This window comes from Sceloporus occidentalis, unplaced genomic scaffold (assembly GCF_023333645.1).
Source record: "Sceloporus occidentalis isolate IW3139 unplaced genomic scaffold, rSceOcc1.0.p SCAF_7, whole genome shotgun sequence".
Classification (NCBI taxonomy): Eukaryota; Metazoa; Chordata; class Lepidosauria; order Squamata; family Phrynosomatidae; genus Sceloporus; species Sceloporus occidentalis.
The window spans coordinates 71710667-71726686 of NW_028316987.1; the positions used below are offsets into that span (position 1 = coordinate 71710667).

At 43.0% G+C, this 16020-nt stretch overlaps 2 protein-coding genes across 3 annotated transcripts in view; one reads left to right on the top strand and one right to left on the bottom strand.

The window, feature by feature from the left end:
* PTER (phosphotriesterase related) overlaps positions 1 to 16020 on the top strand; it is a 91346-nt gene that overhangs the window by 38084 nt on the left and 37242 nt on the right. The window lies entirely within an intron of this gene.
* C1QL3 (complement C1q like 3) lies at positions 1008 to 14801 on the bottom strand. Its single transcript, XM_089533312.1, has 2 exons — positions 13684 to 14801; positions 1008 to 3301 (listed from the first exon to the last, which is right to left on the bottom strand). Exons 1-2 carry the CDS (start codon positions 14281 to 14283, stop codon positions 3122 to 3124), a joined length of 780 nt encoding a protein of 259 aa, XP_089389438.1. The 5' UTR covers positions 14284 to 14801; the 3' UTR covers positions 1008 to 3121.

The following is a 16020-nucleotide window of genomic DNA, read 5'->3' on the forward strand; positions in this document are numbered from 1 at the left end:
AATGTTCATGGTACAATTTAGGATCTACAATCTGTTTTTTAAATTATATTGTATTTTTAAAAATTATGTCAGAACATGTTATTTGTAAAAACATTATCAAGGGATTTTTAAATGGAAATATAACAGAAGTATCTGCTGAGCCTCTTGATAAGAAAAATAGGCATAAAATAAACTTTTTTCCACTTTTCAGAATGTCTCCTTTGCATATTTTTAACCTTTAATATTATACATATATTACACAATCTTCTTCCACAATCTGGCAGTCTTTGAAGGCCTCCTTTTATGATGAGACAAATCATATCATGTTTAGCACCCTTACAGTGCAATCCTATATATACACATATGAGAAGAAAGTCCGAGTTTGGTGAGACTTATTCCCAGGTAGGTGAATATAAGATTGCAGCCTAATAATCTCCTCCTTCTTCTGGTAATCTTCCACACACTGACTACAGGACGTGAACTTTGTAATATATCAGATGTTAACATTTGTATTAAACAAAATTGAAATTTAACTTGTATGAGATTAGTTGTTTTACATTCCTCATTCCAGCCTGAACTTTAAAACATGCTTATATGAAGAACATTTTGAACATCTGATGCCAGTGTTGAATTGTGTAATGAGTAATCTTAGACTCTGAATATTCTAGTATTCAACTTTGGACTTTTGTGCTTTTGGCATATCTCATCTTTAATGTCTTTGTTGTTATGTTCCTTCAAGTTGACTCTGACTTTTTCTTGGCAAGATTTGTTGGGGAGGGGTTTTTCCATTGCCTTCCTCAGAAGTTGTGAGTGTGACCTGTCACTATCACCCAGTGGGTTTCCATGGCTGATCAAGGATTCCAACTCTGGTCTTCTAGAGTCCTAGTCCAACACTCAAAACCAAGCTAGATCTCTTTAATGTCAAACTGGCCTATTTTACAGGATTGTTATAGAAAAAGGTAACAGAAATCTCCCCATAAACAAATCAGTCCTGCAAAAGGAAAAGGGGGGAGGGGGTTGTTGGTAAAATTCTAAAAGTCATTGTGTTTTGTGCTTTTTTGGCTACCCTGATTAACAGGGATTTTGGACCACAATCCCATACGCATGTAATGGTGTATCTGCTGTGGTGCTTGTATGACATTTTCTCGGATAATGCAGTGGAGCAACTTAGCACATCCCAATCTAAACTGGAAGAGCATGAGTTTAAAAAAATATTGATGCTATAAAATAGCCATGTACAAACATTCTATCTCTTACATTCTAGCATGACTAAGACTGCAGTCCTATGTGGGAATATGTCTTAATTAACAACTCAATAGGACTTGCTTCTGAATAGGTGTACATACAAATGCAGGGTAAGGCCTTCTTTATATATATCTATATATCAGGGCTAGTCAACCTGTGGACCCTACAGATAGGAGCTGAAGTCCAACAGCATCTGAAAGGACCTCAAGTAGTGCACTTCTATATCTAGATGCAGGTAGCTGCTTCCTAAAAATGTTAAATTGAAGAACCAGCATACATAAAATATTGCAAAGCCATATGGGTAGAGATGAATTGAGAGGCTTTTCCTGAAATTTTCATTGTGAGATGAGAAAATTCAGCTAATCACCTTTGCCAGTTTGATTGCACATAGTATAGATATTTTACATAGCACCTCAAAGGGTGGATAGAGCCTTCACGTACTTGTAGCCAAACTAATGGAACATGGATAATGCTATGTAGATAAATAATCAGGCTCAAATGTTGATCCATGCTATTAAGTTCTATGGGGAAAGTAAACAAGTTGCATTTGATAACCTTGGGGCATGGAGGAGCAAGCCTACACTACCCTCATTAAGAAACTGGCCAACAAAGATGGTTAACACCTACCGAACTAAAAGTGTTCCTGAGTACTTATTTTTCTTTCCATATAGTGGATGGTTCTCATTCATTGGGGCAGGGGTTGCTGAGCCTGGGGACATTTACATCATGAAGGCAAAATATGCTTGTGACAGCCACTGAGAACTGTGCAGTCACCCCAAAAGAGAGGCTACAAGCAATGTCTATGTACATTTAATTGGCAGGAATTTCAAGGGAAAATGCCAGATGCCTCTAACATTTTTAATACTAGAATGTGGTAGTTGTTGGCTTTTAAAATTAACATTGTTTTCCCAGAAATGAAATGTTTCATACTTTCCTCTTTCTTTGGCTTTTCTTTATGACAAGCGTGACTACACATTCACAACACTGCATGTAGTTTAGTGTGCCTGTAACCATCTGGCTTATTCACATTGCATTTACTATGGTGGAGGCAGCAGATCAGCATGCACAAATAATTTAAACACATTGATTCCTCCACCCTATCCCACCCACCCCCCTTTTGAAATGAATGGGACAGCCCTTATAGGGCTTGGGCCTCTGTGTACAGGAGAGTTCCTATCTTGGAAGAAATTCTTGGGAGTAGAGCAATTAGCAGAGAACTGAGATCTTTGGATACTGGGTGGGATGCAAATATTTTAATAAAACCAAAAACTAGACACAACTGTGCTGCAGTCATATTAAACACCTGATTTGCACCTATGTACAGAAAAATTAGACCTAAGGCTTGACGCAAGTTAATTTCTATTCCTAGGTAGTGAAGGAATGTAAGGGCTAGGCAAATTGGCCTTTATGAGGGAATAATCAGAATTTAGTTACATCTTTTTATTATAAAACCATTCCTCACCACACGTTATGAGTTGGCTCCACACGCATCATAGTTAGCCCATAGTTAGCTGGTAAGTCACAAGTACCAAAGCTGATGGATGGATAAAGCATCAAGATCATAGCACACCAAAGGTATCATATATGCTGAAGAAATTATTCAGTGCCTTAAAGACTTCTCTCTCTCTCTTTTTCTCTATAAAAGTTGTAATTTAAATAGAACTTTACATGGACACTAACAACAGGGAGTATTTTGCTTTGGTGATAGTAGATCACACATCTGCTTAACTTGCTCTATATTTTTAAAACACACTCTGGGTTGTACAGATGTGAGGCAGGTAGCATTTGGCCCCATTATTGAGATGTCCACGGCCAGTATCCTCTGGGATTCTTGATTCATTGATTTTTGCCATATGAATCCATCACATAGAAGAATGTGATTTAGTTTTTGATTCTATCAGTCAGCATAAATTATAAATCCAGAAAATGTGCTGTATTTATTGTTGTTTCCGCCATGTGCTTTTCCTCCATCTAATTTTATGTAGACTTCATCTCCTGGCTCCAAATGTAGAACGACACTGTTACTGGCGTAATCATAATTTTGATCTGCATCCTGTGCTATTGCACTAGCTCGCACCTAAAGAAAGCAAATTAAAAAATACTTGGGTTACAACACTGGTACTCCCTATTCCTGTAGAATGAAATTACAGGGTTAGTAGCATGTTCTAATGTCTTTTAGGAGTACATTTTTGGATTTTTTTAAAAATCTGTACCATCAATGTATCTCAGAACATTTGGAAACGGCTGCAGGAAAACATTTGGATTTAAGCCACCAACTGTTAGCTCATTTGCAAGAACAACATAAACCTACTTCCTCTATACCCTAGCATATGCCTGCAACCCCACTAAACACACACTAAAAGAAACCCACCCTTTTCATTAATAACATGACACATGTATTCAACTTTTCTCACTAATAAGATGACGTGTTAGTCTGTAGATTCAGTATATAGAAAGATCTTGTAGTTTCAAAGGTGCAACAAGATCTCTCTAAATAAGGACACGTATGACTCTCACATTCATATCCCACTTTCTCTCAGGATGGTTTATGTGGGTTAGGAAGACTACTTCATTTTATTTTCATACATTGGCGACATATGGGATTCATGTGGCCTTGCAGATGTTGGACTGCAACTCCAGCAGCCCTGGCCTGCTAACGGTGAAGAATCCTAGGAGTTGCAGTCCAATGGCATCAGAGTACATGTTTCCCATTCTTCCATTAGCCCCAAAGTCTCCCAGTGAGATATAATGCTGAGCAGGGATTCAAACCCAGTACTCTGAAATCTATCACTAACCACTCAACCAAATGGCACTCTAGATTTGGTCCAAGACAACAGGAACTGTGAACCTGGTTCCATGCAACCAGGAGGGTTTCACATTTAACCCTCTTGTACTGAAGTTCCTGTAACTCATGAGAACTGTTTTTGAAACTGGGGAATTTTCAAAAGTAGCTTGTGATAAGACATGGGAAACTGGACAAAGAACAGGAAAACAGCTCGTTGGGGTAGCACAAGCAAACAGCATGAATCTGAGATGGGATGTTGGCATGGAGTGTTATTTAGAACCTGGCCACAATCTTGATCTCAATCCAGATTCAGAAAAGCATAAATAATATTGTACTTGACTCCTGTTAGTTCAGGATAAGAATCAGCCTGCTCTAAGTGAAAGAATATGAGATTATAGAAGTGTGGAAAGCAGATAAGCATATGATAAAACAATCCCCTGATCCCTTTCACTTTTGAATCAATGAACTTTATAACCTACATGAAGTGGAATTTAAATAGAGGTATGCAGCAGAATAAAGCCATGTGAACAAGGCCCAAAATAACTGCCACGCTCACTGAATTATTCATTAAATTAATATTGGAAATAAATAGATATTATCACTTCTGATCTGTGTATTATTACATTTAAAATCTTGAGTTCTTAGTCATACACTGTGCTTTAGAAGTCCTAAAGTTTAAGGTTTTGCTTGTTTAAAGTTTGCCACATTGAATTTAATCTAATTAGTGAACTTATCCTTTGGAGTAGACTACAAACTTGATCTCAGCCCAGCATGCAGTCAAACTAGAATTGCATACAATTCTGTTTAATACAATATGATGTTACAGATCTTTTACAGAGACAAAATATTTAACCTATTATTGTATACAATTTATATTATTACAATGCATCATCTGCTTTGTTCCCTATTCTTATTCTGGCACATACATAGCTGTTAGTGATTTAGTGGTTCCGCAAACTTGAACTAAGAAATAATGTATGATTTGGCATACATCTGTGGGATTTTTTTCCTTTCTTTTTGGAACTGGAAAAGTACAATAAGTCAAAAATGTCCATGCATGCCTCTCAAAAGTATAAATGATAGGTTTTCAAATTAAATTTTCATGTGATATGATCCCACATTAATACAGAAATGTTAACAATGGATAACACTTTTCACCATGCTAGATCTCATAGGGTATTATGAAGCTTAGAAATCACAGAAGCAGGAAAAACCTCTTCTTCTGCCTCATATAGCAAGGTTCAGAAAGGCTTAAAAGATTTGTAATTGCTTAACAAATGTTCTAATTTAAGCTGACATACTGTATAATAATACCCTTAGCAGTATTGCTTTGGATTCACTGCTTCAAAAAACATTGCACTGTTTATTGAAATGATCCATCTTGACCACTCTTTAAGCAATAACTATCAAACAGTGTATTTCCTAAGGATTAATGAGCATCTGGGAGGAGTTGATTGCCTCAGACCATTAACAGCAGAAATATTCATCCCTAGGAACTATCTTGCTCTAAGATCATTACTGATACTACAAACAGTAAAGAAAAAGGATTATTCGAATGATTATTACAGCATGAGTTGAAGTGAATTGATGTTAGCATTTGATTAAATCCAACTGCTTAAATTATTGCTCAAATTCTATTCAAGCTATATTTAAATGGTACATACTGAATTTATATAACATTTTATGTCACTATGAATTGCCCCACCCCAGTTTCAGCCATAAAGTGCTATGAACTCTAGTGTGCTACTGGCTTTAGCATTAAACGTACTTCATATATCATTATATAAAGACAGTGGGCACACTCCACAGTAATGGACATTGTCTGCACTAAAAAGAATTGAGAGATTTATTGATTGAGCTCCTAAAAATACTTTGCAGATTGCAGTCATTTTGTGTGCGGCTACAATGGCTGGTGTCTGTATTAACCTCAGTTCTATACTCCGTGTGCTACCTTTATGGTCCCTCTGCCTCTTTTGTTGTTGTTGTTGGTAACCAATGTAATTTCTTTTTGAAGGCTATAAGGGCAGTCTCAGAAGACTCCTAAGTGCATTGATGTCCATGTTAAAGGTGTCTCAAAATTAAAACAATTAATGTGGTGTGCCTTACATAAGTTTCATGATTGTTCATTTCACTGGGCTACAGTGGTATAAAGAGGACATTAAAAGTGTGAAGAAAACAATTATGTTATGGCGTCAGCACTTCTATATTTAAAGTAACTATTAAGGAAGACAATGTGTTACATGGGAGTCCTTGAAATATTCAATATAAGTTGCTCTTGGATGAAATCCCCCCCCCATGCAAGTTGTATACACTTACAGCACTAATAATGTTTTTCTACAGCACAGGGCTGAATCTGTAATATTTTGCTCTCTTTTAAAATTTATCCAGAGACCCCAATATTCTGTACATAAAACTCTGAAAGTGTATAGTCTCTCAACATTACAAGACCAAATCTCCCCCCTCCTCACTCACATGCATGCATCCAACTGCTCACTAATTTCATTAAAAAATTGCTTAAGGATTTCTTATAAGTGCATGAATACAAACTGAGTTCTGTACCGCATGATCAATATTTGTCCGTTCCGTTTGTATAGTGCCTACATTAAGCAATTTATAAATGTCTGGGATTATGTACTTAAGTCTTTCTTCAGGCTTATTTTAATATTTATGATCATAAAAATATGTTCACATGCAATGTACTGTATTCTATTTTTATTTCCATCAAGGATAAGAAGAAATGATGCTTTTTAATAACCAAATTTTTTTGAGGGGGAAAAAAGTTTTGAGGGGGCAGACGTACGTGTGAGACATGACAATGGACTGCCCTGTGTTTACTATTTAGCGATGTGATCTGAGATTTAAAGCCCATATTTCTGGTAGAGGCATTTGCTAATTTGATTAATTACTGCTGAAGTCCTCATAATTTCATTTTTGCAGCATGTGTGAGAAACCATAAACAAAAGGTTAAGTGGCATATCAGATTAATTTACCAGCCTCTGATGCTCCCATCTGTGATCCTGCTTTCAACACAAAGCTGAAGTGACTGAAAGGGCTCTCATCTGGTTACCGTACACTGGTATTCCCCAGTACCACTGCTCAGCAATTTCAGCGTCATTATTCCGCCTTTCAGGAAAAAAAATCCCTTCAATCTCACATGCTTTGCACAGACGCAAAATCTCCCACACACACACACCAGCTTTTGTGAAATCTTGGTAGAATGCAACAAAACTACCTAGTAAGCAAATAGTAAAGGCAGAGTGGGTCTCTAATATTCTGGGGTGTTTCTGCGAACTTGAAAGCAGCGAGCATTGAGCTTTCGGGGAAAGAAAAACAGTACCACTTATGCTTTCTGTAGAGCAGCTGGCACACTATTGGCATAAATATTTTCTAAGAATTGTACAACTCAGTAGTACTGTCTGAAAAAGACTAGTAAGGCTATTACACATATTTGGTTTCTAATCTTTCAACAAATAACACAGGCTGATCATACTACTTTTTAATCCCACTTTTGTGGAATTAAATACATCTGACAGTGTATGTGTCCATAATGTTTGTTATGCTATATTTTTATTCACAAAGCATTTTCCTGTGATTTTGCAACACCAGAGCTCACCTAAACACAGGTTTTTTTTCTTCTTACTCCACGGAATTATCAAACTTGCTTACGCTGACAAAACTAATTATAATGAATGCTAACAATTATATAGACGCACTAGGCTCTCTCTATAACACAGACACACTGTAACGCTATGTCGACTAATTGGAATTGATTGTTCCTATGTCCCACTAGGCTCTCATGGTCTTCAATGTTAACCTTATGGAAACATGGGGTGGGTGGAGGGGTATAAGGGACCAAGGTTTCTGCTGGTTTGTCCGGATTTGGATTTATTTGCCAATAACTTGGAAGAACGCAAAAAGACCAACAATGTTGGCACACAAAGGATTGTTATAAGAGGTAAAAAGAGGGGAAGGGTTGCTAGAGATGCATTTATTTTATTTTATTTCTGTGCCACCTCTCTCCAAGGAAGAGAACTAAACTGGCTTACAAGATAAAAGGATCTCAAAAACGTCACAGTGTTCTTGTTTTTTTTAAAACAATTAAAATCATCTATTTTTAATTTAAAAATATAAAGTTAACATAAAAACATACCCTCTTGGGATTTTTTTTTTAAAAAATGCAATGAGAGGATAGGTTAGTAGTATGCCAAGAGTATAAAAATGAGCCAGTTACAGATTAGTACCAATATACTTGTAACAAAATGTATGTGTAATTGTCAGAAATGAGGCCACTAGTATACAGTGGGGCTTTCCTCTAGATAGGTGTGCATGGGTTGTACTGTAACACAATCCATATGGATGTTTGTTCAGTCCTCTGTGATATACAATGGGGCACAAGAGATGGTATCTAGCTTCACAGGTTAGCAGTCGTGGTGAGGAGGCTGAGGTTGCGTTGTTAGGCTATTACCACACTATATGCCCCTACCCAAAGCCTCCCCCATATTATTGGAGCCCACCCCAACATCTCCACTTAAATCTTTTTATTTTGCTGAAACAGTCTCTTGCTGCTCAATCCTCTTCCCTTTCAAACTAGACACAGTAATGTGTGGAACAGCAAATTAAAGGGGAAACACTAACAACCATCAAGCCAACATGGTGTAGCGGTTTAAGCATTGGACTTTGGAGAGCAGGGATCGAATCCTTGGCCATGGAAACCCCACTGGGTCACCTTGGGCATGTCACACCCTCTCAGCCTCAGAGGATAGAAATGGCAACCCTGCTCTGAAGAAACTTGCTATGGAAACCCTGTGACCTTAGGGTTGCCATAACTTGGAAATGACTTGAAGGCACACAGCAGCACCACTAACAACTCTGCTGCTGCCTAGCTCTCCTCACTTTCTCCCAGTATAAGTTCTCCAAAAAGGCCAAGATGATTCCTCCAGCTTCTTTTTTCAAGCCCTTGGTTGACCAGACACCCTCCTTTTTTGCAGGATGTCCTACATTTCAACCTTCTGTCCAGAAAGAATTCCAAAATGACCTCCATTTTGAGCACGACTAAGCAACATGAATTGATATTTCTAGGAGTGTTTTTAGCTTTTGTTTGTTGAGGGCCTCCATTTTTCCCCTCGAATGACCTACATTTTATGGTGCCTTGTCCTCCTTTGTGGTTTAAGAGGGTAACCCTGCCTTGGGATGCTCTCTGGAGGTCAACCCAGTAGTCCCCACTTCTGTGTAACAGACAAGCCTAGGCTTCAGGGCCCACATACATTGCTATGTGTCTCCCTGAAAGCAAGCCCCAGTCTGTACAACTAGCAAGCGTGTGTAAAAATGTCACCTCAAAGTCCCCCAGAGTTTAAAATATTAACTTTTTTGTTGTTCCAAACCCCAAGTTTAGGGGCTGAGGTGTTAAAAACTGGACTTTCTAGTCAGGTGGGAGCTGTTCTTCCATTATTCCTCCTCACCCAGCTTCCCACTTTTCCTTGCCCTCTTGAAGGACTTTCTCACCATAAGTGATTTTGACTATTAAAACCTCCCCACAATTTTCCTTTCAGTAATTGCCAAACTTTGGCCCTCCAAATATTCTGGACTTCAGCCCCCAGAATTCCTGACAGTGGCCCAAGCTGGGAATTGAAGCCCAAAGCAGATGGAGAAGCCAAGTTTGGGAACCAGCCACTTGTAGAAAGGCTTTTTTGGTTACCACTTTTAACTGCCATAGAGCAATCCTACAGAATCCTGGGATTTGTAGTTTCGTGAGGCACCAGAGCTCTGGCAGAGAAGGCTAAGGACCTTAAAACTAGAAACCCCAGGATTCCATAGGATGGAGCCACAACACTTAAAGTGGTGTCAAACTGCATTATTTCTACAGTGTAGTTGCACTTGTGAGAATAAGAATTAGAATTCTAGCAGAGAATTCTGAATGTCGTAGAAAACTGCAAATCCTAGGAGTCCCTAAAAGGAGCCATGGCAGCTAAAGTGATTGTAGTTGTTGTTGTGCTGTACAATAACTGTGTTGTGTAAAAGAGACCTGAGGGTTGTGGCTTTATTTTCAATCTAGCCATTTACTTCCTTCAACACAGCCTTTATTTTGGTGTGGGTTGTGTGGCCGCCTTAGAAATCATTAGGTTACTATTCCTATGATCCCTGCCTAGCCTTAGGCAGGTTAAGGACGATGGAGATTGCAACCCAACACCCCATCCTTGCTCTACAGAAGACCTAAGCACTCTTTCCTGGCTCCCTCAGCTTGCAATAGTGCAGAAATAATGCACTTTGGTCCTAAACACCCTGCAGAAATAATCCAGTTTGAGACCACTTTAACTGTCATGGCTTGGTGCTAGGGAATCCTGGGAATTGTAGTTTGTTGTGGTACCAGAACTCTGTAACAGAGAAGGTAAATATCTCACAAAAGCTACAGTTCGCAGAATTCCCTAGCACTGAGCCAGGGCAGTTAAAGCGGTCTCAAACTGGATTATTGCTGCAGTGTGTTCTGGACCTTGGTCTTGTTTTTGTTTGTACTGAGCACCACAACCTGAGCAGCACAATGGAGACCAGGGTTCAGTTCCCAGCTCGGCCATGAAACCCACTGGGTGACCTTAGGCAAGTCACACTCTCTCAGCCTCAGGAGAAGGCAGTGGCCAACCTCCTCAGAAGAAATCTTGCCAAGAAAAACCTGCGATAGGTTTGCCCTTGGGTTGCCATAAGTCGGAAATGACTTGAAGGCACACAACACCAACAAGTGCCTGAGTGGCCAAACCCCGGCCATAGTGCAAACCTAGAGGGTAAAGTGCCAGAGTATTGTGGCCCCCAAATGCCTCGTTTCTGATTCCAAGGATGAGGCAAGGAAAATAATTGTTGTTGTTGTGTGCTTTCAAGTCGTCCCCAATTTATGGTGAAATTCTCACAAGATTTTCTTGGCAACCTTTTCATTCAAAGAGGGTTTGCCATGACTCTCCATGGCAGGGCGACCAGATGTCCTCATCACCAAGGAGGAGGACAAGGCACCGCAATGTGTAGGCCATGCAAGAAAAATGTAGGACGTGACCAAAGCAAAGCAAAAAAACGCTCACAGAAATATAAGTCCATGCTACTTGGTACTGCTCAAAATGGAGGACCTTATGCAGTTCCTCCCGGACAGAAGGTGGGCATGTAGGATATGTCCTGGGAAAGGAAGACGTCTGGTCACCCTGCTTGAGGCCACATGCTTTTTTAGGGAGTAGCACCCCAATCTCCAATATACACTTCTACTTTTCATTTACTATATAATGTGTGTATACACACACACACACACACATACATACACATATATGAATCTCCAATATACACCTCCATTCTTTATATATCTTTATATATACTGTATCTCCAATACACACCTCTACTCTTTATATACTATATATATATCTATATATGTACTGTATCTCCAATATATACCTCTACATTTTATATACTATATATATATACACACACACATCACCAATATACACCTCTCTCTCTCTCTCTCTCTCTATATATATATATATATAGTACCCCAATATACACTTCTACTCTTTATATACTTTATATGTTGTATCTCTCTCTCTCTCTCTCTCTCTCTCTCTATATATATATATATATATATACTGTATCTCCAATATACACCTCTTACTCGTTCAACTTTTGCCATATAGGCAAAAGTGAGGAGATATAGGCCTCCCTTTCCCTGCACATTTATAGCTTTTTCTCACTACTTTGAGCACAAAATGTAGGACAGTCTCAAAAAATGTAGGGCATGACACCCCACCCCCGAAAAGCTAAAAATGCTCATAGGAATATAAATCCATGCTTCTTAGTAATGCTGCTCAAAATGGAGGGCCTTTTTGCCATTCCTCCTGGACAAGAAGGCTGAAATGTCCTGGAAAAGGAGGACCATGGCGGCTGAGAGAGTGTGACTTGGCCAGGAAGGGGACTTCTTATCTATGTGTTAAAACAAGAGTCCTGCTTGCTTGTTCCTCCCTCAGCAGCTTCCCCACCATTTTGTGAGGCAGTGCCAAGGAACCCTATGGGGACACTTCCTCTCAGCTCTAATACCCCCATATTTTTCCTCAGTGTCCCCACTTTTTCCTTTCCCCGCCTTCTTCTTCTTCCAAGAAGACCTGAGGACCTAGTTTCATAAAACACTGCTGTGCTAGCAAGTTTTGTTGTTTTTATTAAGACTTTATATCCCAACATCCCCTGTTTCTGTATCAGGGTCAACCATCCATGCATCTGAGGAAGAGAAGGATAAAATCCCCCAAAGCGTTGTTGTTGTTGTTGTGGTGGTGGTGGTGGCGGTGTGATTTCAAGGCGTCTCAGACTTATGGCAGCCCTGAGGTGACCCTATCATGGGGTTTTCTTGGCAAGTTTCTTCAGAGGAGGCTTGCCATGGCCATCCTCTGAGGCTGAGAGAGTGTCACTCAGTGGGTTCCCGTGGCCAAGCCTCGAACCCCGGTTTCCAGAGTCGTTGTTGTCCAAACCACTCAAACCACGCTGGCCAGGCCATGGCAAACCTCTGAACTACGAAATGTAGGACAGTCAGGAAAAATGTAGGGCATGACCCAATTAACAGCGGCAAACACTCATAGCAATATGCATTCATGCTTCACAGTCATGCTCAGAATGGAGGACATTTTGAAATTCCTCCAAACCTGGACAGAAGGCTGGAATGGTGGGCATGTCCTGGAAAAGGAGGACGCCTGGTCACCCTGCTGGAGGCCATATGCTTTTTTAGGGAGTACCACCCCAATCTTATACACTTTGCCAAAAGGAAAGAGATACAAGCCTAACTTTCCTTGCACAATTATAGCCTTTTCTCACTACTTTAACTGCCCTGGCTGTTTCCTAGGGAATCTTGGGATTTGTAGTTTGGGGAGCCACTTTGGCAGAGAACTCTAAATGCCCTTGTTGTTGTTGTGTGCCTCCAAGTCTTATGGCGACCCTATCCTGGGCTTTTCTTGGCAAGATTTGTTCAGAGGGATGTTTGCCACAGACATCCTCTGAGGCTGAGAGAGTGTGACTTGCCCAAGGTCACCCAGTGGGTTTCCATGGCCGAGTGGGGATTCGAACCCTGGTCTCCAGACTACACCATGCTACAAAACTACAAATCCTAGGAGTCCATAAAAGAAGCCATGGCAGTTAAAAGGGGTAGTAGAGCCGAGTAGGAACTGTATTGTCTACTAGAGGGTTGCTTTCAATCCAGCTGCTTCCTTGCTCCAATGTGCCCTTCACCTGCAGATTAGTGTGTGGCCGCCTTAGAAACCATAAGGTTACTATTCCCATTCTCCTTGCCTAGCCTCAGGGATGATGGGAATTGCAACCTCATCCTTACTCTACAGCCCTCTTTCCTGGCTCCCTCAAAGTGCAATAAAGCAGCTTGACACCAGTTTAACTGCCATGGCTGCATCCTACAGAAATCCTGGGACTTGTAGTTTGTTGCGGCCCCTGAGCTGTCTCTTTAAGTCTTTGTTTGGCTCTTTGCTATGGAATTCTGGGAGTTAGAGTTTGTTGTGGGGCCCAGAGCGTTGCGGAGCCCCACAACAAACTCCAACTCCCAGAATTCCATAGCAAAGAGCCAGAGAAGGTAAAGCGGTGCCAAAGCGGGTTATTCCTCCAAGGCGGCTGCAGCCCTTGAGGGATCTGGAGGGGGGTGTGTGGTTGTGGTTGCGTACCTGGTTGTTCTTGCAGAGGTCTGCCCACATGGAGGTGCCGTCCCCGCCGCGCATGAGGACGTGGTAAGTGAAGAAGTAGATGCCGGGGATGGAGCAGGTGAACTTGCCGGAGGAGGGGTCGTAGTGGTTGCCCAGGTTGGTGACCACGTCGTCGAAGCGGAGCACCTCGTAGCCCTCGTGCTGCCGCTTGAGCCCGGCGTAGAAGGCGATCTTGGGGACGGTGCTGTAGGTGGCGGCGCTGATGGCCCCCGCGGCGTTGAGGCCCGGAGCCCCCGGGGGACCAGGCAAGCCTTGCCTGCCCGGCTCGCCCCTTTCCCCCGGAGGACCCACGGGGCCCGGAGGACCCGGCTCCCCGGGGGGCCCTCTGGGCCCGGCCTTCCCCGGGCGCCCGGACTCTCCCTTGGGCCCCTGGATGAAGGTGGGCAGGGACTGCATCAGGCCCCTGTCCGGCGGGGCGGCGGAGGCGGTGCTGGGGGCCTTGGTGCCCCCTCCGTAGGGGTCGCAGACCATGCGGCAGGTGCCCAGCATCTCGTAGTGGGCGGAGGAGGGCCCGGCGGAGCTGACCAGGACCGGGATGAGGATGACCAGCAGCAGGACCATGACCACCCCCAGCGCCCCCGCCGCGATCAGCCGCCGCCTGCTGCCCACCAAGCGGCTCAGGGCGGCCGGGCGATCCTCCTGCCTCCCTTTGGACAAAATCTTGATGGCGGGACGGGATCCTCTCCGGGAGAAATCCTGGCGGGGCGGCAGCCTCCCCGCGTCCTTCGGGGCCAGGGGGGGGGTCAGGGGCTCCCGGCGGGGAGGGCTCCAATGGGGCTCCTCCGCTCCGCCAGGCGAGGAAGGCTCCGCCGCTTCGCCTCCGCAGCCGGACCTTCCCTCCCTCCCTGCTTCCACCTGTGGCTCCTCGGCTCCTCTGGCGCACGTTTTATGCTCCTGGGGGGCGATCGACTTTTTTACCCCTCCTGCCCCTGGCTCCCTCTTCCTCTCCTCCTCCTCCTCCTCCTGGTCGCTTCTCTCGAGGCTTTCCTGAGGTTGCTCTTTTTCTTCTTCCTCCTCCTCCTCTCCTCCTCTTCCTCCTCCTCTTCTCCTTCTTTTCTTCTTCTCCTTCTTCTTTTCCTCCTACCCTTCACTCACTCACTCACTCACTCATCCTTCTTTCTGCAGCCAGGCCAACAGCTCCAAAGTCCTGAGAGAGAGAGAGAGAGACGGAGAAGGAACGAAGGAAAGGGAGGAAGGAACGAGGAGTGCTCTCCCCAGCCTCAGCTGCCTGCTTCTGCCGAAGCCAAAGGTCGACCAGCCTTGATGCAGCCTTCTTTCCTTCCTTTGACAGGCGCCCAGAAAGAGAGACCCGCCGCATCCACAGAGAGAGCGAGAGAGCGAGCGAGCGAGAGAGAGAGAGAGAGAGAGAGAGAGCCAGGGAGGGAAGGAGCGGCCGAGGCGGCAGGGGGCTCTTTTATAGGCGCCCAAAAGCGCAGGGGAAAGAGGAGCTGCCTTGGCATCTCATCCCAGCAGCATCTGCTCCTCTCAGCCCACTCAGCCCGAGAGTTTGGCATCTCCGTGACAAGTGTGGGGAAATGTTTTCCTCCCCTCTTCCCCCATTCTCTTCTTTCTTTCTTTCTTTCTTTCTTTCTTTCTCTCCCTCCTTCCCAAGCATTTCCTTTCCTCAGCCCCTGAGAGTGAGGACAGCTTTGCTTTTCTGGGGAAGATCAAGGATGCAGGTTAGAGAAAAAGAGAGAAAGGCTGCATCCACACTGCAGAGCTAACCCGGTTTGGAACCACTTTAACTGCCGTGGCTCCATGCTAGGGAATTCTGGGGACTGATGTTTGTTGTGGCCCCAGAGCAGAGCTTTGAGACACTGGAAAGAAAGAAGAATTTGCTCTGTTGATATTGTAAAAATTGAACTTAAATTGTGTTTGAAAATTTGTCTATAGTTGATCCTACAGAAATCTAGAGACTACAGACCTACAGACTCCAGCTTTCCTTTGCAGCATTGAGCCACGGCAGTGAAAGTGGTGTCAAACTGGATTATTTCTGCAATGTGGAAGATCTATCTATCTCTACTTTCTGGATAACCTTCAGCTGACTGATCCAGAATGGGAAGGTCAAGCCTACTTCTTCTTGAATGGTTCCCTCAGTGGCGTCTCTCTTGTCATGGGAAATACCATTTTAATGCAAGGGTGGCCAGCGTTGTGGGTTACAATTCAACAGCCCCCCACCGCTGGCAAAAAGTCCCTTTGGCACTGGGCCCATGCCACCACTGCTGCCAGGGATGGACCCGGGCATTGCTTCAGTTTCCAGTCTGCATTGCATGGCTGTTGGACTCTGGAGACCAGGGT

What these genes read in the sequence shown, in the direction of transcription:
- C1QL3 (XM_089533312.1), bottom strand. Translation starts at nt 14,283, where the DNA reads ATGGTCCTGCTGCTGGTCATCCTCATCCCGGTCCTGGTCAGCTCCGCC. An exon ending in ACCTCTGCAAGAACAACCAG is followed by an intron (nt 3,302 to 13,683) that starts GTACGCAACCAC and finishes TGCTTTCTTTAG; the next exon opens with GTGCGAGCTAGTGCAATAGC.